The following is a 24,315-nucleotide window of genomic DNA, read 5'->3' as shown; positions in this document are numbered from 1 at the left end:
AAGCACCCTTGCCCCAAATGGAGTTTGAAAATGCTGATAAATAACTGATCAATGTCAGGATATATGAAAACTGCTGCAGAATGAAAGTCACATTTGGATACTTATATTCTTCCTGTTCCATCCTGATAAGATGTGGGTTGTTAAAAAAAGAAGCTGAATTAGGAGGGTATTATGAAAGATACTGCCATGTAAAGAGAGGGGTTTTCACGAACATAGACTTTTGAACTGGGTTAAAGATGACATATTGCTTATTTTCCTGATGCTAAGAAAAATCCACACACATTTTAAAACAGTGTCAGGAGAACCACACATCCCAAAGTTCTAGGCTCTGCAGGGTTCTCTGTGGATGTGGGCTAAGAACCCATATTTTAGAAGAAAAAAACAATATGAAAAAAGGCATGATGGCATATGACATTTTTAAGAATTGGAAGTAACTTTCTATATCTGGACTTTATGGTATGTGGAGGACGACAGAAGAAGATAAACCAGAAAGGCAGAAAACACTTCACAATGACTTTTCCAAGTGTGCTCTGAAGAACTATGTGGTCCCTCTAATGTCACAAACATTAGATTTAAAATTTCACTCTAGGGCTTCCCTGGTGGCACAGTGGTTGAGAATCTGCCTGCCGATGCAGGGGACACGGGTTCGAGCCCTGGTCTGGGAGGATCCCACATGCCGCGGAGCAACTAGGCCCATGAGCCACAACTACTGAGCCTGCGTGTCTGGAGCCTGTGCTCTGCAACAAGAGAGGCCACGATAGTGAGAGGCCCGCGCACCGTGATGAAGAGTGGCCCCCACTTGCCACAACTAGAGAAAGCCCTTGCACAGAAACGAAGACCCAACACAGCCATAAATAAATAAAAAATAAATTAATTAATTAAAAAAAAAAGGCATTATTTAAAAAAAAAAAAATTTCACTCTAAAATGTGTTTTTACAAGGACCTACTGTATAGCATAGGGAACGCTACTCAATCTCTTCTAATAACCTATAATGGAAAAGAATCTGAAAAAGAATATATATACATGTATAACTGAATCACTTTGTTGTACACTTGAAACTAACACATTGTAAATTAACTATACTTCTATTTAAAAAATAATAAATGTTTTTAATCATTTAAAACAGTAATAAAAGTAACTGACAGAAATGTTTTACACCATACAGAAAGGTAACCACTAAAGCATGGACTTGTGTTTCCAGGTTGTCCTTTTTTTTTTTTTTGGATGAACTCAGATGAAAGTTTCTCTAGCTATCTCTGCTTAACTGAACAATAACACGAGATTAAAGACAGGCAGTTAAAAACAACAACAACAAAAACCCTGTAACCATTTGTCTCTATTTTTCAGGAGTGACCCAAGATTTTTTTTTCCAAAACCAAACAAAAAGGAGAAAAACAATAATGCTAATAGTAACAATAATATAATAGAAGCTCTCTTGTTCGAAGTTAAGAACTGTTAGTTGAAAGCTGGTTAAATTAAGGAATCACAAGAAAAGTATATATGCCTTAAACTATTTGATTTCACTTAAAACAAACATTTACATTTACTTGCTAATCTTCTGCTATAAGGCCAAAATGTTGTCGTTGTCACACTGATTGGAGTCCCAAGACTTTCTGACATTAAGACAGCATAACGCAACACCTATACTTTCTAGTTTTAACACACTTAGGGTAGCACAATCTGAGTGCAAAATCCTTATCTCTTTTATCATTCTCCCCAATCTTTTCATACTTGTTTGCTTACATCTAATTCTACAGAATTTGTTAACAATTCATGTTTATTGAATTTTCCAAAGTTCTCAGTTTAAGTTTTCATAGAATCAACTTTCTTTTCATACTCACATATTACTAGTTTCCACATATTTAATTAAATTACAGTCACTACAGTACTTCCCTGGTGGTCCAGTGGTTAAGAATCCACCTTCCAATGCAAGGGACACTGGTTCGATCCCTGGTCAAGGAACTAAGATCCCACATGCTGCGGGGCAACTAAACCCATGCACCACAACTACTGAGCCCACATCCAGCAAACTACAGAGCCCAAGCGCTGCAACTAGAGAGAAGCCCGCATGCCACAACGAAGAGCCCACGCGCCAAAACAAAAGATCCTGTGTTCTGCAACTAAGACCAGATGCAGCCAAAAATAAAATAAATAAATAAAAATTTTAAAAATGAATAAATTAATTAAAGTCATTACAATAAAAGTACTACTGGTATAAACAGCACTGGAAATAAAGACAACTGATCCTGGTGGCAACAGAAGTACGTGGGTGCATCAGACAGCAGCATACTAGCCATATGCATTTTGAATGCTACGGGTATCCACATATTTTACAGGGTTGATAAATCCACAGAATTGGCCAGTAGTGAATTAAGAGAACTTCTGAAAAATGTGCGAGGTAATTCTTTACTAAGTTTGATATAAATCTTCAACTATCATCTATATCCCAATTTAAAATGATGGGTTCATCAAAACAGACTTACTATTCCACTGATTTTAGAAGTAATGTTATATATATTAACTTAAAAAATTATACTAATAAAATAGACAAAAGTCAATTTTATCAATTAGTGTTGTACTTATGATTTTGTTTGGAAAATTGGCCCAGGTTTTAAACCATGCAAGGGTCTTGAAGGTAAACATATATGAACTTTGCCATAGCTATTTTCCTATCGCCATTTGATACAACTATTTTGACAATTTCTTTTTTACTCAGTGTCATCATTTTGACGAAAAGAAACAAACAAAACATTTTTTAACTTTCAGTTTTTAAAATACGTACTCCATCTCCAAGCTTTACCTGAGGTTAAGGGGGATATGCCTATTTTTTTGCATTTTAAATGGATATTAAGATGTTGATTTTTTTGAAAATGTTGGAGCAGGTCAAAGTGGTCTGCTTTGATATATAACACTTTGGCATCTGGCCTTAGCATGCAGTCTATTGGGAGCCATTGAAAGTTTTTAATCAGGTAAGGAACAGAATCAGATTTGTTTTATGATCACTTTTGGAGAAATGTGGTTCGATTAGAAGAGAAGTTGGAGGTGGAGATAACAATTAACAGATTATTGCACTATCCATCTCTTGCCTGAACGAGGATATCAGCTGCAGAAACACAAAAGACTGATTTAAGGGATATTCAAAAGCAGATTTAATAATTCCTGCTACAATTTGGATTCTGGACCACAGGATAAGGAAGAGTTGAAGATGCCCTTGAGGTTTCCAGCTCCAACAACTGGATGATCAAAATGAGAAATAAGAGACTCAGAAAGTGCTCAGCACCTGGAGAATAACTGAATCAGACAAAAACTCTCACTTCTCACATTAGATGTTTAACAAAAGCTTAATTTGAATTAACTCCCCCCACCAACCCAAGCCATAACAAGTTACAAACACAAAAGCCTTTTAAAAATCACTTGGGTCAATAAAAAAGCTAATGGGTTCAGTTTCAAGATATCCAGAAGGCAGCTGAAAATATAACACTATGGTAGTAGGCAGAGGCACTACCTCCCTCCTTCCTAATGGAGTGGAGATCCTATGAGTAGTCGCCAAGAGGATGGATGTGATTATTCAGGGAGAACAGGTAGAGCAGCAGCCGCACAGCTGAGAATGCAGACTCGAGAATGCCGGTATTTCTCTTCACAGAAAAAGGGCAGATGGAAGAAGAAGAGCCAGCTGGGATTAAAACTGGCTGAAATGGATGTAAAGCAAAGGCAGAAGTGACCTGACTTGGCTAAAGCAAGGATCAACAGATGAGACAGAAAGGATCTACACTGTGGATATCAACTGGGCTAAGATGCTTGGAGTTTTCAGGGCTAAAGATTTTCAAATATCTGGGGGGCTGGGAGGCTCAGACTTCAACTCTCCTCACAGGCATTCATTGTGGAGCACAGTTTAAAATCATTCCTGGGAATTCCCTGGCGGTCAGTGGTCAAGATTTTCACTGCTGAGGGCTCGGGTTCGATCCCTGGCTGGGGAATTAAGATCCCACAAGCCCCGCGGCATGGCCAGAAAAAAAAAATCATTCCTATGGAGAGTCATGGAGAGTTTCTGGGTAGGAATTAACATGAATTGGGATGCCATGAAAAAGATAAATTGGACATCCCTGTGTAGGTTAAATTAGAAAAGAAAAAAACATAGATTTTGGTAGCAACTATAGCGTCCATTTCAGAGGTAGAAATGACAGCCTGAATTAAGATGTGGCAGTTAGCGTGAAAAAGCTGCTTGAACAGGACTTTGCCAGTCTGAGGAGCTGGGCAGGTTTTGGTGGGAATTGAGACCCTTTTGGGAGTATTTATTTGCGGGGAGTGACATGGAGGCACAGGATTAATGATGGATTAATTTGGCAGTGGTAAACAGGATTGGACAGCAGGTAAGACTGCAAGTAGACAACTAAATTTGTTGTAACTGCATAAGTGTTAAGTGAGAATGTGAAATAGCTTCTCATCGTCATTCCTTGGCAACATTCCACCGTCTTTTTCAGAATGGTGCTTCCTGTTTCTGGTCACCTGGTCCCAAGAGGTACTAGGACATGCTAGGGCACCCATCTAGATCAAGATTCCCCAGCTAGCACTCACCCTGCTCTGATCTAGGCTGGCATTCTACACAGACCCTCCCTCCCATCCACCTCCAATTTCACCACTTTCATTTGCTTGCCTTCACCTCTCTCCTACTCTTCGGGTGAAGTAGAAAATTTGGATGCTGTCAGAGCTATACACTATTTGTAGGTGTTTTCATTTTCCTATTCCCACCAAATCTAATAAAACAGATGGAATACTGGCCTAGGAATGAGATCTTGGTTTTAAACCTAGCTCTGCTACTGAGTTGTGTGGTCCTGGGCATATCATTTCATCTTTTCTGGCCTAAACTTTCTTACCTTGAAAATAGGGACTATCAATTAGATTAATGATAGTTAATTTTGAGAAACTATAAAAAGTTTGAACTCCCTTTCTCAGGAGATTCACAGCTGCACATACAAAATCTACAAACTTCAGGAGAGTCATAAACCCCCTTCAAGGTATAAACTCTTCAAGGCAGTGTTCTTAAAATATGTGTACAAGGATCACCTGCAGTGCTTGTTAAAAATGCAGTCCCAGACCCATCCCAAGAGATTTTGATTCACTACATCTGGGGCACAGGCCCAGTAATTTACATTTTTTACAACGTTTTCCAGGTGATTCTGATGCAGGTGGCCCATGCTGCACCAATATATCTAGAGGAACAAAGCGCTTAAGGCACCCTTGCGTTTCGAGTTAAAAACTGTGTAACAGGTGCTCACTAAAATTCTTTCTAGATCTAAAGTACTGCCTCTGCCTTTGTGGGTCTGTATCAAGATAGGGATAATAAATAAAAATTAACTTCCAGGTCTTAAATCTCAGTAAGTGTTGGTGCTACTAGCACAAACAAAAATATCTGAGTTGTCCCATTAGAGTGGGGAAATTGGTACTAAATGTATTTGTTTCAAGAGGGGAAGAAAAAGTTTGAGGGCTATTTACAATGTTAACTAGCTACTAAATGTTTACAAAGTCAAAATAAAATAAAATAAAATCCCAAATCTGGAATCTACAACTTTCTGAAGAAATGTAGGGCTAAGCAAGTGTCTTTGTGAACTGAAACTCTATTAAGATAATCAAAGATACCACACACAGCAACAGGTTTAGAAGTATTTACAGAATAACAGGGTATGAAAATTATAGTGCAACAATTTGAACTACCCTACAACCCTACAATCTAATGAATCCCAGCTTATTTACTGTTGTTATGTACCTCTACTAATATAGAAGCAGAAAAGATGAACACGTTAACTAAGGTTTTTATTAAGCACCCACAACTTCCGTGGCACTTTGCATAAAGCATTTTACTTAATTCTCTGTGAAGGAAGTATCACTTCCACCATATAAACGAAGAAAGTGATACCCCAAAGATTCATAGCTAGTTTAGCCGGGTCTGAGAAAACTGGCCTCCTAACCTGATCATTTCATTGTTATGAGGATTTCCCGACGCCATTCTACTTATTCTCTCCACCCCATCCACCTGTGTCAATTTCCACAGGCATCCTTCCAAGTCCTTTTACCGATCCCAGAGATGGCATGCATTTCTCCAGTAGAGCCACCAGTTCTCGGCCCTTGCCTCAATTTCCCCCGCTAGGGCTCCAGAACAGGGAAGGATGGGAGGGGGGTGCGCCTTGCCCCGGTCTGAAGTCTCAGAGCATTGCCTTTGGGTAGCCCCGGAACAGAGCACTGGAGCAGAAACCCGGCTCCCTCCTCACCCCTCCCCGGGGACGGCCTCCCGGGAGCTCGAAAAGATGAAACCCGTCCGCAGCGAGGACTCGAAGCCGGGCCTACACCGGGTTTCAGAAGGCAATGAATAAAATTTCCCACAGCGCTCCTGCGCCTTGCAGGTCCCCGCCACAACCCGCAATCTAGAGGCCAGGCGTGACTGTGGGGCGGGAGAGGAAGCAGTAGCAATGTTTACCTCCTCCTGCTCGGGCCTGGCCGCTTCCGGCCTTTCCGGGTCTCCCATCGCGCAGACTCCGCCAGAGCTACGAGAGCAGAGGGAACCAAGTGCCTCCAGCCACCTCCAACTGGGAACCTAGTGGCCGGCGGGTCCTGAGTCGGCCCCGACCCCTCCTACTCCTGCCGGCCCCGCCCCGCTCCACTCTCGACCTCGCTTTCTCGCCTGCCCATTGAGGGGCTGGCCCAGCTCTGGCCTGGCCCCGCCTCCCCGGCCTCAGGGACCCGCCTGCTCCGGCCGGCCCCGCCCCACTCCGCTGCGCCGGCCCCACCTCCCGCCTGCCCAGTGAGTGTCTCCCTGCGCCTGCTGGCCCCGCCTCCTACGCCTCCAGGCCCTGCCTCCTCCGGCAGGCCCCGCCCCCACGCCGGCACCGCCCCCTGCTTGCTCCCTGAGGAACTTGCCCAGAGCCCCCCCCGCCACGCCCCCCAGTCAGTGGCCTGAGGGATTCGGCTTTCGGCCCTTCCCGCGAGGCCGTCCTTTAGTCGCGCGGTGCAGGAGGTGCCCGGACCTGCCAGGTCCTCTCTCCTGGTCGAGACTCTCCAGCTAGCTCTCGCCGTGCCTCAGGAACACGGTATGTCGCGCTAACTCGGCCTGAGAGACCGCCAGGTAGCGGTCTGACCACACACAGGAGGAGCTAAAGAGGAGAGAGCGCTCTTCGCGTGTGGAACGGTAGTGAGGAGAAGCCACGCTCTCGGTGAGAAAAGAGGGCCGCACCGTTACTCCACTGGTGAGGAGAGAAGGCTGCCCTGCTTTGTTCTTAAGCGACCGAGAAGAGGTCGGCGGAAGGTGTGCGGGAACAGGTCGGTGGGGCGTCGGGGTGAGGAGGGGGGCGAATGACGGAAGGCGGGGACGGGGTTTGAAGGCTCTGTGGGACTGGTTCAGCAAACTAAGCTTGTAGTGACACTTGCTCTTAGCAAGTGCCGGGCGCCGTACCGCGCTGTGAACCGAGCGGCGGGGTCCCGGGACGCCCCTGTGCCGTAGACAGCGATGCCCCTCCGCTTACGGACCAGGAACTCGGGCTTGGGATAAACCACTGAGGTTACCCAGCCCGAAGGCAGTAGGCTTCCAGGCTCCCTGCGAAACACTCTTTTGGAGGCCGAAAGTCAGAGTGTGGAGGGGGGACAGACTCCGGGGCTGCCGAGGGCCCCGCCTCTCAGGGGAGCTATCTAAAGATAACTGCCCACAGAAAGAAAAAATAGTCGGGTCCAAAAACTGGGAATGAGGTGAAAGAGAGATTTCCTTAAGTATTTTGAAGCTGAAATATTGAGGGAACCTTGTCATGCCTTGAACAACATGCACCTGTTCTGTGATTAGCTGAGGGAAGTGTGGTTAAAACAGGGTAGAAAATTAAGCTTTGAAAACGATGAAAGCTCTTTCTCAAACCTGTCCTAGAGTTGGGGGATGAGAGAGAGCCTTTCTTACTTAGGCAACTGCTAGAGGCCAAGTGCTGAGTAAAAACTTTTTCAAATAGTAACTTTAAATAATAGTTAAATAAGTACTGTGAGGAAACTGAATCTTAAAGAAGTTAGATAATTCATCGTAGGCCATGTGGCAAATAAACTAAGAGCAAGGATTCTACCATTTAATTAAAGTCATCAAACAGTATGTCTGCTGTATGTCAGGCATCATATTCGTATTGAAGATGCAAAAGTGAATGAGACTAGTGGAAAAGAACGTGGATCCTGGAGCCATATCATCGTGGGCCTGAATTCTAGCTCCCTTGTTTATTAGCTGTGCTACTTTGGACAAGTTACTTAGCCTCTCTGAGACTCAGTTTCCTCAATTGCTTCCTCATAAGATTGTTGTGTGGATTTACTAATATATTACTTATAAAGCACCTATTGGGGTGGAAAATTACATTGGTAGCTTCCAAGTACACTAGTAATCAGGCCATCCTAGAGGTCATGGAACAGAAAGGCTCAATTGAGTCACTTGAATCACACGTTTTATTAAATTAATTGAAAACATACATTAAGGGGAAAGAGATGGAATGCCTAACCTATTTAAGATAGGATGTGGGGAGGGGAGGGAGTGGAAGGACCATACTATTCAAATGTTAATCAGTATTCATATATCCTGTCTTTGCTGCATCAGCCTTCCTGGCTGGTGGTATAGTTACAAAGGCCAGAGTTGAGGATGAGCATGGGGTTCTCAGCAGTGGAGCCAACATATACTTGCTCTTTTGGAGGGATGCAGGAGCAAGTAGGCCTGGTCACAGCTGTAACTTGCCTAAATTAGCCTGCTGAGCAGCAATGAGTTTTATCTGTGTTTCTTGGGAAGAGCTTTTGTGAGGCCAGAATAGATGTCACCAATTAGTGGTTGATTTAGGAGTAACAGTTGTCAATCTGGAAGTGACATGATCCTTAAAGTATGAATGTTTAAGAATTACTTGGTCCTTGCAGCCCTTTCTATCTGTGACACTCTCATTTGTTCCATTATTTTTGTCTATGTTCAACACATTTATGTTCTGTTTATTCTATCTTTAACATGCCTCACAGGTTAATAACTTGTTTACCATTTATACTTAACATGTCTTATGAATCTCCTTATGTCTTGCAAGCTATTTGCTCCCATACTTAGTTTCTTTCAATTTTTATATTAGAATTGAATAATCTTAATACAGCAGAAACACATTTCAGTGCTTATTATATTGCCTGAAGTGTAGTAGGCAGTATGTATTAGTTTCCCTCAAGATGTTTAAAGTTAACAGGAAGAGCAAATGTAAAATATTAAATGTGTAACTGAAAGATCTCTGGGAGTAGGAGGATTCTACATCTTCATAGATTCTGTGGCATATTATATTTTCCTAATATATTTGGAAACATTTCTCATCCCAAACACTGTTCCCTTCAAAAGGTGGAGTCTTATTCCCCTTCTGCTGTGTTCTGAACATTTGTGTCCCCCAAAATTCTTATGTTGAAAACCTAGTGCCCAAGGTGATATTTAGGAGGTGAGGCCTTTGAAAGGTGATTAGGTCATGAGAGTAGAGCCTTCATGAATGAGATTAGTGCCCTTATATTGGATTGTTTGTTTTTCACTACTGAGTTTGTATGGGTTCCTTATATGTATTTTGGATATTAACCCCTTACCACGTGTATGATTTGCAAATATTTTCTCCCGTTCAGTAAGTTGCCTTTCCATTTTGTTGATGGATTTCTTTGCTATGCAGAAACTTTTTAGTTTGATATAGTCCCATTTGTTTATTTTTGCTCTTGTCTTTGCTCTTGGTGTGAAATCTAAAAAGTTATTGTCAAGACCAATGTTAAAGAGCTTACTGCCTCTGTTTTTTATGATTTGAAATCTTATGTTCAAGTCTTCAATATATTTTGAGTTAATTTTTGCATATGATGTAAGATAGTGGTCCAGTTTCATTCTTTTGCATGTGGCTGTCCAGTTTTCCCAACACCATTTATTGAAGTGACTGTTGTTTCTTCATTAAATATTCTTGGCTCCTTTGTCAAATTAATTGATGAAATATGTGTGGGTTTATTTCTGGGCTCTCTATTCTGTTTCATTGATATATGTGTCTGTTTTTTTTGTTTTGTTTTGTTTTTTAATTTTGTAATGAATCCTAGATATTTATTCACATCTGCATTAGTTTGCTAGGGCTACCATAACAAAATCACAGACAGGGTGGCTTAAACAACGGAAATTCATTTTTTCACAGTTCTGGAGGCTAGAAGTCCAAGATCATAGTGTTGACAGGTTTGGTTTCTTTTTTTTTTTTTTTTTTTAGTTGTTTTGTTTGTTTGTTTTTTTATACTGCAGGTTCTTATTAGGCATCAATTTTATACTATGTGTCTGTTTTTATGCCATACCACAATGTTTTGATTATGATAGTTTTGTAATGTAGTTTGAAATCAGGGAGCATGATACCTCCAGCTTCATTGTCCTTTCTCAAGATTGCTTTGGCTATTTGGGGTATTTTGTGGTTTCACGTAAATTTAGGATTGTTTGTTTTATTTCTGTGAAAAATGCCATTGGAATTTTGATAGGAATTACATTGAATCTGTAGATTGCTTTGGGTAGTATGTACATTTTAACAATATTAATTTTTCCAGTTCATGAGCATGGAATATCTTTCCATTTATTTGTGTTCTCTTCACTTTCTTTCATTAATGTCTTACAGTTTTTAGTGTTCAGGTTTTTTACCTCCTTGGTTAAATTTATTTCTAGATATTTTTCTCTTTAATGCAATTGTAAATGAGATTGTTTTCTTAATTTCTCTTTCTGATAGTTCATTGTTAGTGTGTAGAAACACAGCAGATTTTTGTATACTGACTTTGTATCCTGAAAATTTACTGAACTCATTTACTCTGAGGTTTTTTGGTGGAGTCTTTTGGGTTTTCTGTATATAATATCATATTGTATGTAAATAGTGACAGTTTTACTTCTTCCTTTCCAATTTGAATGCCTTTTATTTCTTTTTTATTGTCTAATTGGTCTTGCTAGGAATTTCAATATTATGTTGAATAAGAGTGGTGAGAATGGGCATCCTTGTCTTGTTCCTGATCTTAGACAAAAAGCTTTCATCTTTTCACTGCTGCGTATGATGTTAGCTGTGGGCTTGTCATATATGGCCTTTGTTATGTTGAGGTACGTTCCCTCTATACCCATTTTGTTGAGTGTTTTTTTTATCATAAATGGATGTTGAATTTTGTTGAATGCTTTTCCTGGATCTATTGAGATGATTATGTGGTTTTTATACTTCATTTTGTTAATGTGATATAATCACATTGATTTGCAGATGTTGAGCCATTCTTGCATCCCTGGAATTGATCCCACTTGATCATGGTATGTGATCCTTTTAATATATTGTTGAATTCAGTTTGCTTATATTTTGTTGTGGATTTTTGCATCTATGTTTATCAGTGATATTGGCCTGTAATTTTCTTTTCTTGTGGCATACTTGCCTGGTTTTGGTATCAAGGTAATGCTTTGAATGTTGGGTAGAATTCACCAGTGAAGCCATCTGGTACTGGACTTTTGTTTGTTGAGAGGTTTTTCATTACTGATTCAATTGCCTTACTAGTAATTGGAAATAGATTTTCTATTTCTTCATGATTCAGTCTTGGTAGGTTGTGTTTCTACATTTATACATTTCTTATAGATTGTCAAATTTGTTGGCAGATAATTGTTCATAGCAGTCTCTTATGATCCTTTATATTTCTCGAGTATTAGTTATATGTCTCCTCTTTCATTTGAGTTTGAATCCTCTCTTTTTTTTTCTTGGTTGAGCCTAGCTAGAAGTTTGTCAATTTTGTTTATCTTTTCAGAGAACCAGCTTTTAGTTCCATTGATCTTTTCTCTTGCCTTTTTAGTCTCTGTTTCATTTATTTTCACTCTGATCTTTGTTATTTCCTTCCTTCAACTAATTTTGGGCTTCACTTGTTCCTCTTTTTCTAGTTCCTTGAGGTATAAAGTTATGTTATTTGAGATTTTTCTTGTGCCTTGATGTAGGCATTTATTGCTATGAACTTCCCTCTTAGAACTGCTTTTGTTGCATCCCATAAGTTTTGGTATTTCCATTTTCATTTGTCTCAAGGTATATTTTTAAAATTTCTCTTTTGATTTCTTCTTTGACCCATTGGTTGTTCAAAAGCATGTTGTTTAATCTCTACATATTCAGGAATTTTCCAGTTTTCTACTTGTAATTCATTTCTAGTTTCATGCCATTATGGTCAGAAAAGGTGCTTAATATAATTTCAGTCTTCTTAAATTTGTTAAAACTTGTTTTGTGGCCTAACATATAATCTGTTCTGGAGACTGTTCCATCTGCACTTGAGGAGAATGTGTATTCTGTATGGAATCTTTTATATATATATGATATATATATATATATGAGATCTATATATATCATATATATATCATTTACATATATTTTATATATATTCATCCATATGCTATAACATGCCATTTAAGGCCAATGTTTCCTTATTGATTTTTCTGACCCAGTGATCTATCCGTTGATGTAAGTAGGGTATTAACATTCCCTACCATTATTTATTTATTATAAATTTATTTATTTATTTTTGGCTGTGTTGGGTCTTCGTTGCTGCACGCGGGCTTTCTCTAGTTGTGGCAAGCGGGGGCTACTGTTCGTTGCAGTGTGTGGGCTTCTCATTGTGGTGGCTTCTCTTGTTGCAGAGCACAGACTTTAGGCGCGCGGGCTTCAGTAGTTGTGGCATGAGGGCTCAGTAGTTGTAGCTCATGGGCTCTAGAGTGCAGGCTCAGTGTTTGTGGTGTATGAGCTTAGTTGCTCTGTGGCATGTGGGATCTTCCCGGACCATGGCTCGAACCTGTGTCCCCTCCATTGGCAGGTGGATTCTTAACCACTGTACCACCAGGGAAGTCCCCCCCTACCATTACTTCATTGCTGTGTATTTCTCCCTTTAGGTCTGTTAGTATTTGCTTTATACATTTAGGTGCTCCTATGTTGGAGTGCATAAAAATTTACAAATGTTTTATCTTCTTGTTGAATTGACCTCTTTATCATTATGAAATGCCCTTCATTGTCTCTTATTACAGTCTTTGTTTTAAAGTCTATTTTGAAGATGTTAAAAAAAAATAGCAATTATACTCCAATAAATAATGTTAAAAAAAATTAAATTAAGTCTATTTTGTCTGGTATAATTAGAGCTATCCCAGCTTTCTTTTGGTTTCCATTTGCTTGGAATATCTTTTTCTATCCCTTCATTTTCAGTCTGCGTGTGTCCTTACATCTGAAGTGATTCTTTTGTAGGCTGCATATAGATGGGTCTTTTTTTTTTTTTAAATCTATTTAGCCATTCTGTGTCTTCTGATTAGAGAATACAGCATATTAGTGCCCTCATAAAAGGCTCCAAAGAGCTTCCTCGCCCTTACCGCCATGTGAGGATACAATAAGAAGTCTGTGACCCAGAAGAGGGCCTTCACTTGATCATGCTCAGACCCTGATCCCAGATTTTCAGCCTCTAGAACTGTGAGAAATAAATATTTATTCTTCATACGCCACCCAGTCTCTGGTAATTTGCTATAGCAACTGCAGTGGACTAAAATACCTCCCTTTGGGGACTTCCCTGGCAGTCCAATGCAGACTTCACCTTCCAATGCAGGGGGTGTGGGTTTGATCCCTGGTTGGGGAACTAAGATCCCACATGCCTTGCAGCCAAAAAAACCAAAAAACATAAAACAGAAGCAATATTGCAACAAATTCAATAAAGACTTTAAAAATGGTCCACATCAAAAAAAAAATCTTAAAAAAAAAACCTTCCTTTGAATGTGAGCTATCCTTAGTGACTTACTTTTTTAAAATAATTAATTAATTAATTAATTAATTTTTGGGTGCTTTGGGTCTTCATTGCTGTGCACGGTATCTCTAGTTGCGGCAAGCGGGGGCTACTCTTTGTTGCGGTGCACAGGCTTCTCATTGCGGTGGCTTCCCTTGTGGAGCACAGGCTCTAGGCATGTGGGCTTCAGTAGTTATGGCATGTGTGCTCAGTAGTTGTGGCTCGAGGGCTGTAGAGCACGGGCTCAGTAGTTGTGGCACACAGGCTTAGTTGCTCCACAGCATGTGGGATCTTCCTGGACCAGGGCTCGAACACGTGTCCCCTGCATTGGTAGACAGATTCTTAACCACTGTGCCACCAGGGAAGCCCCATGACTTACTTTTTTTCCCCCAGTTTTATTGAGATATAATAGACATACAGCACAGTATAAGTTTAAGGTGTCCAGCAAAATGATTTGACTTATATAAATTGTGAAATGATTACCTCAAGTTTAGTTAACATTATAATCTCACATAGATACCAAGAAAAGAAAAAGAAAAACTTTCTTCTTTGTGATGAGAACTCTTAAGAGTTACTCTCAACTTTCCTATATATCATACAGTAGTGTTAACTGTAGTCATCATGTTGTACATTGCATCCCTAGTATTTTATCTTATAACTAGAAGTTTGTACCTTTTGACCATCTTCATTCAATTCCCTCTTCCCCCACTCCCCTGCCTTGGGTAACCACATATCTGATCTCTTTTTCCATGAGTTTGGTGGTGTTGGGTTTGGGGTTTTTTTCTGTTGCTTTGTTTGTTTTTATTCCACATATAAGTGAGGTCATACAGTATTTGTGTTACTCTGTCTGACTTATTTCACTTAGCATAATGCCTTCAAGGTCCATACATGTTAAGCAAACATTTTTTTATGGCTGAATAATTATATGCCACAACTTCTTTATCCATTCATCTGGTAATGGATACTTAGGTTGTTTACATGTCTTGGTTATTGTAAATAATGCTGTTATGAACATGGGGTGCAGGTATCTCTTCAACAAAATGTTTTCATTTCCTTCATATATATTCCCAGGAGTGAAATTGTTACTGACCAGACTTGGGTCCACTTATTTGATGCACAGCAAAGCCAATCTACTGACACCAGGTTGTGGTGAAGGAAAGTACAGCATTTACTACAGGGCACCAAGCAAGGAGGATGGGCATCTCGTGCTCAAAAGACCCAAACTCCTCAATGGATTTTAGGGAAGGGTTTTAAAGGCAGTGTGAGGGAGAAGGTCATGGGGTGTGTGATCAGCTTGTGCACAGTTCTCTGATTGGTTGAGGGTGAGGTAACAAGGTGGTATTTCAGGGATCTCAATGATCAGTTTTCTGGCTCCAGCTAGTCTTGGGTCTAGTGCTGGTGGTCAGCATGTAGTTAACTTCCTCCACCTGGTGGAGATTTTACTATCTGCAGAATAACTAAAGGATATGGCTTAGGATATTATCTATAGCCCTTGAAAGGAATGAAAGGTCCTTGACTTTGTTTTATAGCCAAACTATTATTATTTTGTCTTGCTTGACTGCTTTCCTTTGTTTCTGCATTTTTTCACATCTCTGATTAAATTTGCTCTTTGGAACTCAGGGAAGGCTTAGGAGGCTAAAGCTTTTCTACAAACAAGAGTTGGGGGTCACAGGGGTTCTGTCCCTGGGAAGACCCTGTAGGGTCCTGCTTGGTTTCAGAATTGCTGGATCACATGGTAGATCTATTTTTAATTTTTTGAGGAACCTCCATACTGTTTTCCATAGTGGCTGTATCAGTTTACAATCCCACCAAAAATAGCACACAAGGGCTCTCTTTTCTCCACATCCTTGCCAACATTTGTAATCTCTTGTCTTTTTGATGCTAGCCATTTTAACAGGCGTGAGTTGATACCTCGTGGTTTTGCTTTGCATTTCCCTAATGATTAGTGACGTTGAGCATCTTTTCATATACCTGTTGGCCATTTCTATATCTTCTTTGGAAAACTATCTATTCCGGTCCTTTGCCCAATTAAAAATCAGTTTATATGCTTTTTGGCTATTATATGAGTTCTTTACATATTTGGGGTGGTTTGCAGATACTGTTTTCACATTCTTTGGGTTATATTTTCATTTTGTTAACGACTTCTTTTGCTATGCAGAGCTTTTTAGTTTGATGTAGTCCCACTTGTTTATTTTTTATTTTTTTGCTTGTGCTTTAGGTGTCATATCTGAAAAATCATTGCCAAGATCCATATCAAGGAGCTTTTTTCCTATGTTTTCTTCTAGGAGTTTGATGGTTTCAGGTCTCATATTTAAGTCTTTACTCCATTTTGAGTTAATTTTTGTGAGTGGTGTAAGATAGGGGTCTAGTTTCATTCTTTTACATGTGAATATCCAATTTTCCCAGCACCATGTATTGAAGAGACTGTCTTTTCTCCATTCAGTATTCTTGGTTCCCTTGTCAGATGTTAGTTGACTGTATATGCATGGGTTTATTTCTGGGCTCTCAACTCTGTTCCATTGGAGTGACTGACTTTTAACAAATAGAATCCATGTCTTTCAAGTCTAGTTCATAAAGGACAATATAGACAGCTTTTGCCTGGTTTTCTTTCTCTCTTTTGGAAAGTTTGCCCTTAGAACTTAGGTACCATTCTACAGGAAGCCAAAAACTAGCCCACAAAGATGACATGGAGAAGCCTATGTGGGAAGGAACTGAGGCACCCAATCAACAGGTAGTATCAACTTCTCGATGTGTGAATGAACAAACCGTCCAAGGATTCCAGCTACCAGCCATCAAGTCTTCCTTCCACTTGAAACCCCCAGACATCATGGAGCAGAGACAAGCCATCATGATTGTGTCCTGTCCAAATTCCTAATCCACAGAATCTATGAGCATAATGAATGATTGTTTTATAACACTAAGCTTGGAGATAATTTGTTATGCAACCATAGTAACTGGAACAGCCTCCATTCCACTTACAGAGATTTGTGTGGTAATGACTGAAGAAGGCAACTTAGCTTATGGTACAGAAAACGTATAATTTCAAGCTACTGGTGGCTTATTGTGTACCAATAAGATGGATAAATCCTCATTTCTCAAACTTGAATGATGTCTCAAACTTTTTTTTTTAAATTAATTTATTTATTTTTGGCTGTGTTGGGTCTTCATTGCTGCACACGGGCTTTCTCTAATTGTGGTGTACGGCTTCTTACTGTGGTGGCTTCTCTTGTTGTGGAGCATGGGCTCTAGGCGCACGGGCTTCAGTAGTTGCAGCACGCAGGCTCAGTAGTTGTGGCTCATGGGCTCTAGAGCACAGGCTCAGTAGTTGTGGTGCACGGGGTTAGTTGCTCGGCGGCATGTGGGATCTTCCCAGACCAGCGATCGAACCCATGTCCCCTGCATTGGCAGGTGGATTCTCAACCACTGCGCCACCAGGGAAGCCCCTCAAACTCTTTTAAAGAAAAAAAAATTTAGTATTGACTTAAACTGTATATATTGTTACATAAGTATGTACAAACGTAAGACCAATTATAAACTCCTTATTCTTAGAGCTTTATACAACTAAAAAATAAAAATAAACACAAAGAAGACTGTAGGAATGGTAAAATTCAAATTTATGACAGTAAGCAATGGATGATGTTTTGCAAAAACTATATTGCATAGGCATGAATTTTATAATGACCATTAATGAAGCGTGTCCTTTTGCATTCCAGCCATGGGATAGATGACTCCATTTTCCCACAACAACAGCTCTCCTGTATATCACTTGCCTTTCATGAGGAACAAATGCATCATTTATATATTAAGTTTGCCTCTTTAGCTTTCAATCATTTAAAGGAATATTACTTGGCATCAGTGCCATCATAAATGGTCATCCTGATAATCCAAGATATATTTATTAAAAATAAAAATAAAACCCTTGCACAAAATTGGCAGATCCTAAACCCTAGTTTGAAAAGCACTGGAGTAGATGCTTCTATATTTGAGGCATTCATTTATCACGCAGGAAGACCTCCAATGTGGGGGGAAAGGGTAAATTTGGAGACAAGAAGATTAGTTTAAAGCCAGTTGAAATAGGCCAGGTGTAAGATAACACATGCTTGAAATAAGGCAGTGGGGAATGTAAGGAGGAGACATGCATGTGAATTAAGTAGGTATACTCAAGATGATTTGATCAGTGATTAGATATGGAGGGTACGTTAGAGGGATGATTCTAGGATGCCTACAAGTTTCTAGTAGAGAGAGAGATTAGGCAGTTAGCAATGCCTTTCACCAGTGAAGGTTTAGTAGGAAATTTTTCATGTCAGGTTTATATGTGTTGAGATCATGGTGCCTATGACAAATCCAACTGGAGGTGTGTAGTAATGCGGCCCAGAAGTGACTGGCTCAGCCGTAGATCTGATCTAGCTCTGCCACCCTCAAAGCCATACTGAGCTGTACTGCACATCCACCATAAATAAAGCATTTGTCTCAAAAGAATTGGCAAGCAATGCAGTTTTTTTCTTTTAGGTTTCAAAGTACAAAAAAACTTTTTCTTCCCTTAACTATTTTAGGGTAAGTTGCTGCCATGTCTAAGCTAAATACAGAATAATGGAAGCAAGGCTGCTTTCTTTTACTCATTATAATAAGTGTGAGAGCACTGGAAGGACAGTAGTAGTTTTTTGGTCACAGAGTAGCATAGTATGACTTAAAATTTTAGAGGTTCAGAGCTCCAGGTGATGATAAAAATCAACAGTGAGGTTACAACAGTATTTTTCTAAACTGGATTAAAGTTGGTCACTGAAATTCATTTATTCATTCATTTAATAGATATAAACATACTGGGTACTAGAGAGGCAAAGGTAAGTGAGCCATGATTCTTACTCTTAAGGACCTTACAGACTAGAGGGGGAAATCAAGCAAGCATATGCTGTTCCGGGAGTACAGAGGAGGAGCATCTAAACCAGCTTTGTCAGGATGGAGGGAGAGCTTCTTGGAGAGGTGGCTAAACTGAATTTTTAAGTATGAGTAGAAATAAACCATTCCAAGATGAAGGGCCATGAAGAGAGGGCAGTAAGGTCAAGCATATCTGTACAGGCCTCAAGGTGACAGAGGACATACCCACAGGGGACTGCAAGTCTTTCAGTATAACAAGGGAGCAAGTAGAGATAAGGCTGTGAAGCAGGATGGCATTTGTGAAGGGTCTTATCTGTTGTGTTAAGGAGTCCTGGACTTTACCTTAAGGGCCATGGGAAATCAATATATTTTAAACAAGTGAGTGAGTGACAGGATTAATATGCATTTTAGAAAGATTGTTCCATCTACATATCAAAGTGGAGCAAAACAACAGAGAAATCAGCTAGTAGGCTGTTGATGTAGGCAAGATGATGGTGACTTAAAGTTAGACAAGGACCTGGAGAGAAATAGGTGAATTCGAGAGATGAGGGTTTAATAATTAGAGGACTTTATGGCTAACTTGAATGTGGGGGTGAAGAAGTTAAGTATGATTCCATGTTTCCAACTTGGGAACTAGATAATTTATTGATTCATAAATTATTTTTGAGCCAGGCACCATTCTAAGCACTGGGCTTAAAAGAAGTAAACAAGGATACAGTTTCTGATGGTCTCTGGTCTTGAGGTCACTGGAGAAGTTAGACAACAAGCGAGTGAACTAGTTTCAGATAATGCATGGACCAAAAATGGTGGGAATTGCACCTGTGCCTCTGAAGCTTTAAAGGTAAAGTCATAGCTGTAGGAAAGCAATGGCTAGGAGTTCTTTGTTATTCTCATGAGCTTTCAGAAGTCTAAGGCATTGTGGTAGCGGAAAAGTGCAGAATGACAAAAATTGTATGAAAATCTTGGTTCTCCTCTTTCACTTTCCCAAATCACTTAAACCTTCAGCTGCTGTACCTTGAAATAATATCAGTAAGTTTTTGCCTCCCTTATTTAATGTTCCAAGGTAGTTCTGCTAAAATTTTATTTAAAAATTAATAGAATAAATCTGTTTTACAATCTTTAAGATGCTTCCAGAAAGTTCATATGATCAAGAAAACTTACATACCTATCCAAGACAAGCTTTTCTCTATCTTGCTTTACTACCTCATTAATTGTAAATAATACAGTAGTTCCTTATCTATTAGAAGCCTTTAAGGAATAAATTATTTCTTTCATTCAACACATCTGAGTGCTTACTTTGTTCCAGGCCCTGTATTTCAGGTTACAGAATTTCATTTGACATCCTAAACCTTATCAACTTTGATTGTATCTTTTAAAACAAAATGCATGCTTCTCTGCCGTTTTCCAGTGTATACAGAAGTTTTTAGTGAAATGAATAGTTATCCTGAGCTGAAGTATTGATAAATGTTAGTCTTGGGTGCTGTTTTTGAATTGGATGGGTCTCCTGCCATGTCATCTGTGTAGCAGATACATTGTTCGCAGTATTCAGATTTTCAGACCTGGTACTACCAAATGTTTCTACATTAAATGGCTCCATTCTACTTTTTGAATGTTTGCTAGCTTCCTTGATCCTAATTTGCCACTTCTAATCTGTCGTGAAGCAGAAACCCAATGATCAAACATTCTAGGAATCAAAGCCTCTGCTTTCATTATTGTACTTAGATTTTGGTGCCTGTTTTTTGACACAGCTGTTAGGACTATTTTTACTCACTCTTCCCCACCCCAATCCATTTCTTGGTAATTGAGAGGATTCTTATGGTTTTTAGGTGGGCAGAATTCTTAATGAAACATAACACAAATTTAGGTATTTGTTATTTAAAGGTACTAAATAAATGTGTAAAAAACGATCACATAAGCCTTCCATTTCTATAAGCAGTAAACAGTACCTTATGATTTCATTACACAATCTGAAAATTTTTACCTGAGAGCTTGACACTTTGTTTACAAAGTTACTTTCCTAGGGCTAATTCGTAATACTCAAATGTAATCAGAACTATGCCATAATTTTGCAATAGACAGTGCATTTAATCTTCATAGTCAAATTTCATCTTCCCCTTGAAGAAAGCATTTCAAATACACAGCCTGCTCTTTTTCCTGAAGAGTTCCTGCATGTACCTACATGCACTACGTAAAAATACAAACTATTGATTCAAAGAATCCAGTTCAGCAACTAGAAATAATCAAAAATACATTCTGAAAAAGATTCAGAAAATTATTTTACCCATGAAAGACATTTACTATTTTAGAGCAAGCAGCTTGTTACAACTCATGAGAAAACTTGCAGACAGGAAATTAGTTTTTCATTATGTATGGTGCTTTTCATTTTTTAAGACTTAAAAGTAAGGACCATGGTTGATTTTAGAAAATTCCCAGATCTTCAGGGTTCTTATTATCCTCAGGGGAAGTTACTAAAATACAAAAATGTTTTTCTTAGAAATCTTTAGCAAAAAATATATGAATCACTCTGCCTTTTCATAATCAGCCAGACTCTCATTGGAGTATTTCATTATTCTATGACTGTGATATTGTGATTTATAATAAGCAATACATATTTGGTCTTTATCCCTGTTTCTGGTGCAGAGCTCCCCAAACCCTCAGAATTTTCTAAGTGATGAGAACAATGTTGCTTTTGTTATGTTAATGAGGTGACTTTTGGACCACTCATAAGGATGGGGGCTGGTTGCCAGGGGAACCAACCTTGACTGGGTTGGAACTTTCAGTCCCACCCCCGACCTCTATGCAGGGAGAGGGACTGGAGGTTGAATCAATCACCAGTGGTCAATGATTTAATCAATCATACCTGTGAAATGAGGCCTCCATAAAAACCCAGATAGGCAGGGTTCAGAGAGCTTCAGGGTTGGAGATGTGGGGAGAGGACATGGAAACTCCACACCCTTTCCCCATGCTTTGCCCAGTGTTTATCTTCCCTCTGGCTGTTCCTGAGTTACATCCTTTTATAATAAACCAGTGACCTAATAAGTAAAATGTTCGAGTTTTGTGAGCCGCTTCAGCAAATTAATCAAACCCAAGGAGAGTCATGGGAACCTCTGATTTATATAGCCAGTCAGAAGTATAGGTAATAACTTGGGCTTGCAACTGGCTTCTTAAGTGGAGGGCAGGTCTTGTGGGACTGAGCCCTTTACCTGTGGAATCTGAGGCTATCTCCAGGTAGATAGTGTCAGAATTGAGTTGAACTGTGCATTGCTTGGTGGTATGGGGGAACCTCTCTCCATACACACACACCTACATACTGGAATTGGGTGCTCAGGACCTTTAATGACCAACTCAATTATAATCGTATCTTCCACAAAATAGTGTAGCCCAATGTTCAGGAATGCAAGCTCCAGAATGCCTGGAGACATCTCACTTCAGCACTTACCAGCTGTGTAACCTTGAGCAAAATTTTTAATCTGTGTCGAGTTTCCTATCTGTGAGGATGGTAATAGTGCCTATCTCATAGGATAAAATGAAATACAGTAAAGCACTTGACAAACTGCCTAGCACATAGTAAATACTCAATACAAGTAATTAGAGACTTCATGTTTGCAGTGATAACAATCCAGTAATTTTTTTTTGAATCTCATGAGGTAACGTAAGATTCTTTGCTTATATATTAATCCAAGGTATTTTGAAATGAGTAAACACGTCACATTTAAAATACATTTCTACATTAATCAAATGATGTTTAGAGAAGAATTAATCTCTATGTTCATACCTACCTACTTAGGTTAATGTAAACATTGAAAATATTTTCAATCACTACCCAGGCACAGGAGGAAGAACCTAATCCAGGCGTAGATGATTAACAGAATTATCTTTCCATAGGTTTTAAGAAGGAAAGGTTTGGCTCTGGGGCGTTTACCAACAGGGGGCTTTATATTCATGAAAAAAAGGAATGCTCTTTGGGGCAGTGTTTCAGAATCACCTGGGATGCTGTTAAGAATAAAGATTTCTGTTCTCTACTTATGAGTTACTGAATCAGAATGTGATTGAGAGGATGAGCAAAGCTCATCTATTAACAAGCACAAGAGAATCACACATTCAGAAGCATAAGAACTACTGCCTCAAGGAAAGATCTCAGCTTGAGTTTAGACCTAGATATTGCTGACTACCTCTAAACACACAAAAATAATATCTTTAGGAGAGAAATTGTATCTTCAGGGGCAAGTACTAAATAGTGAAATTATGCTATTTAAAAATCCTCTCAAGTATGCCCCAGGAAGCCATTTATACTGGGTAGTCTTGATATTCAGATAATTCAGGGGAAAGAAATAAAAGTAGCAAAACTTTGAAAACCTTCAGTAAAGTTCATTCTTGGTCTTCTATTCCTAAATTTGTTTTCAAGTCCATTAGATTTAATCACTAAACAAGACCAAAAGAGAACTTTATTTTACATGACTTTATTTTACATTTAGAACCATTTTATGCTTTACTTAAAAAAAAAAAAACAAAAAAAAAAAACAACTCTGCTTTTGATATTTCTAAAAGCATTTTAACCAAAATTTTGATTTAGGAAGACTTTAAGACATTGTGCATTATTTTAAATACTTTCATTCTTTCAATAACTATTAAAAATAAGTTCACAATTAGGGTTTCAAATGTCCTAATCATATCTAGTTTGTTTTCATTTAATATTTTATCAATTCCATCATGTGCATACAGAAGTTTTTATCTCTTTCAGACACATCGATGAAAATCAGCTCTTACTCTAATTACTATTTCATTTATTCAGAAATAGCATTTAGACATAAAAACCAATGTCTCATTTTGTAAAGTAACCTTTGGTTAATTTACACATCTCATACATCATATGTTGTGTATGTTTTAAGTAATACAATGAATTTCACTACTGTCACTTTAGTTTTTAATACTTATTTTGTCAGCAGGGCTGAAAATATCACATGGTTCAGTCTTCTGAAGGAAGTTATATATATATAACTTATATATATATATATAAAATAAAGCATAGTGCCTTTGAACATGAAAAACATCCCAAAGGCCAGGAGTCCTATAAAGGAACTGAAAGGTAGGAAAGACTCCAGAGAATTTCTTTCCTCGGTTTTCAGTATGTAAAGTGACTGGTTTAAGTCACTTTACTGAAGACATGGTGAAGAAAACAGTGTTCCTTATTATGCCATTGAATAAAGCTACTAAAACCACAAGAATTCAGAGATAATGGTCCTAAGCTACATAATTAATAGGTCATCAAAAAGAACCTCTCACTTAGTTATCAAATATAAGTGTAGTAACTTCCTATGCCAAGTAAGGCTCACTTTACTTCCCCCATTTGTAAAAAGAAAAAGTGGCCTGGCCAGTGCCATTCAGGATTCTCTGCTAACTGTAAAATGTGGACTGATTTTCTTCTGTTTCTTAGAGTCCATGTGTACATTCAGTTCTTTAAATCAAAATTTTTATGCACATAACCGTGTTGGTATATTGCCCTTAGTTTAAAAATGTACAACTACATAAATAAAAACTGTTTCTTCAGTATTACTTGACATTTCTTCTGTAATTTCTTTATTTAAAAAAGTAAATGTAACAAGATACTTAAAAAAGGCTAGATACAAAAGTAGTTAAGCTGCTCACGAACATTTAAAATT

General features: G+C 38.9%; 1 protein-coding gene and 1 long non-coding RNA gene across 5 annotated transcripts in view; one reads left to right on the top strand and one right to left on the bottom strand.

Moving 5' to 3' along the window:
• The window catches only part of RRM2B (ribonucleotide reductase regulatory TP53 inducible subunit M2B), a 35,863-nt gene extending 29,156 nt beyond the window's left edge, over nucleotides 1–6,707 (bottom strand). The window contains exon 1 of one of the 3 annotated variants that reach the window (XM_082364419.1): nucleotides 6,474–6,707. In XM_082364419.1, the coding sequence (XP_082220545.1) occupies nucleotides 6,474–6,521 (48 nt within the window). In that variant the 5' untranslated portion in view covers nucleotides 6,522–6,707. The remainder of the gene's footprint in view (nucleotides 1–6,473) is intronic. The other 2 variants (XM_082364420.1, XM_082364418.1) reach the window with 2 other exon arrangements.
• A 243-nt stretch (nucleotides 6,708–6,950) lies between these two features.
• LOC309615186 lies at nucleotides 6,951–24,235 on the top strand. Of its 2 annotated transcripts, none has more exons than XR_014236603.1 (2): nucleotides 6,951–7,239; nucleotides 11,260–24,235. It is a non-coding gene; the product is annotated as an uncharacterized lncRNA (long non-coding RNA). The 2 variants fall into 2 exon arrangements; XR_014236604.1 differs by having other exon boundaries at nucleotides 6,951–7,312.
• The last annotated feature ends 80 nt before the right edge of the window (nucleotides 24,236–24,315 follow it).

The sequence above is a fragment of the Balaenoptera borealis genome, assembly GCF_965194805.1.
Source record: "Balaenoptera borealis genome assembly, chromosome: 17".
Taxonomy (NCBI): domain Eukaryota; kingdom Metazoa; phylum Chordata; class Mammalia; order Artiodactyla; family Balaenopteridae; genus Balaenoptera; species Balaenoptera borealis.
Note: the sequence above shows the minus strand (reverse complement) of the source record. Positions and strands in the feature narration are given on the sequence as shown.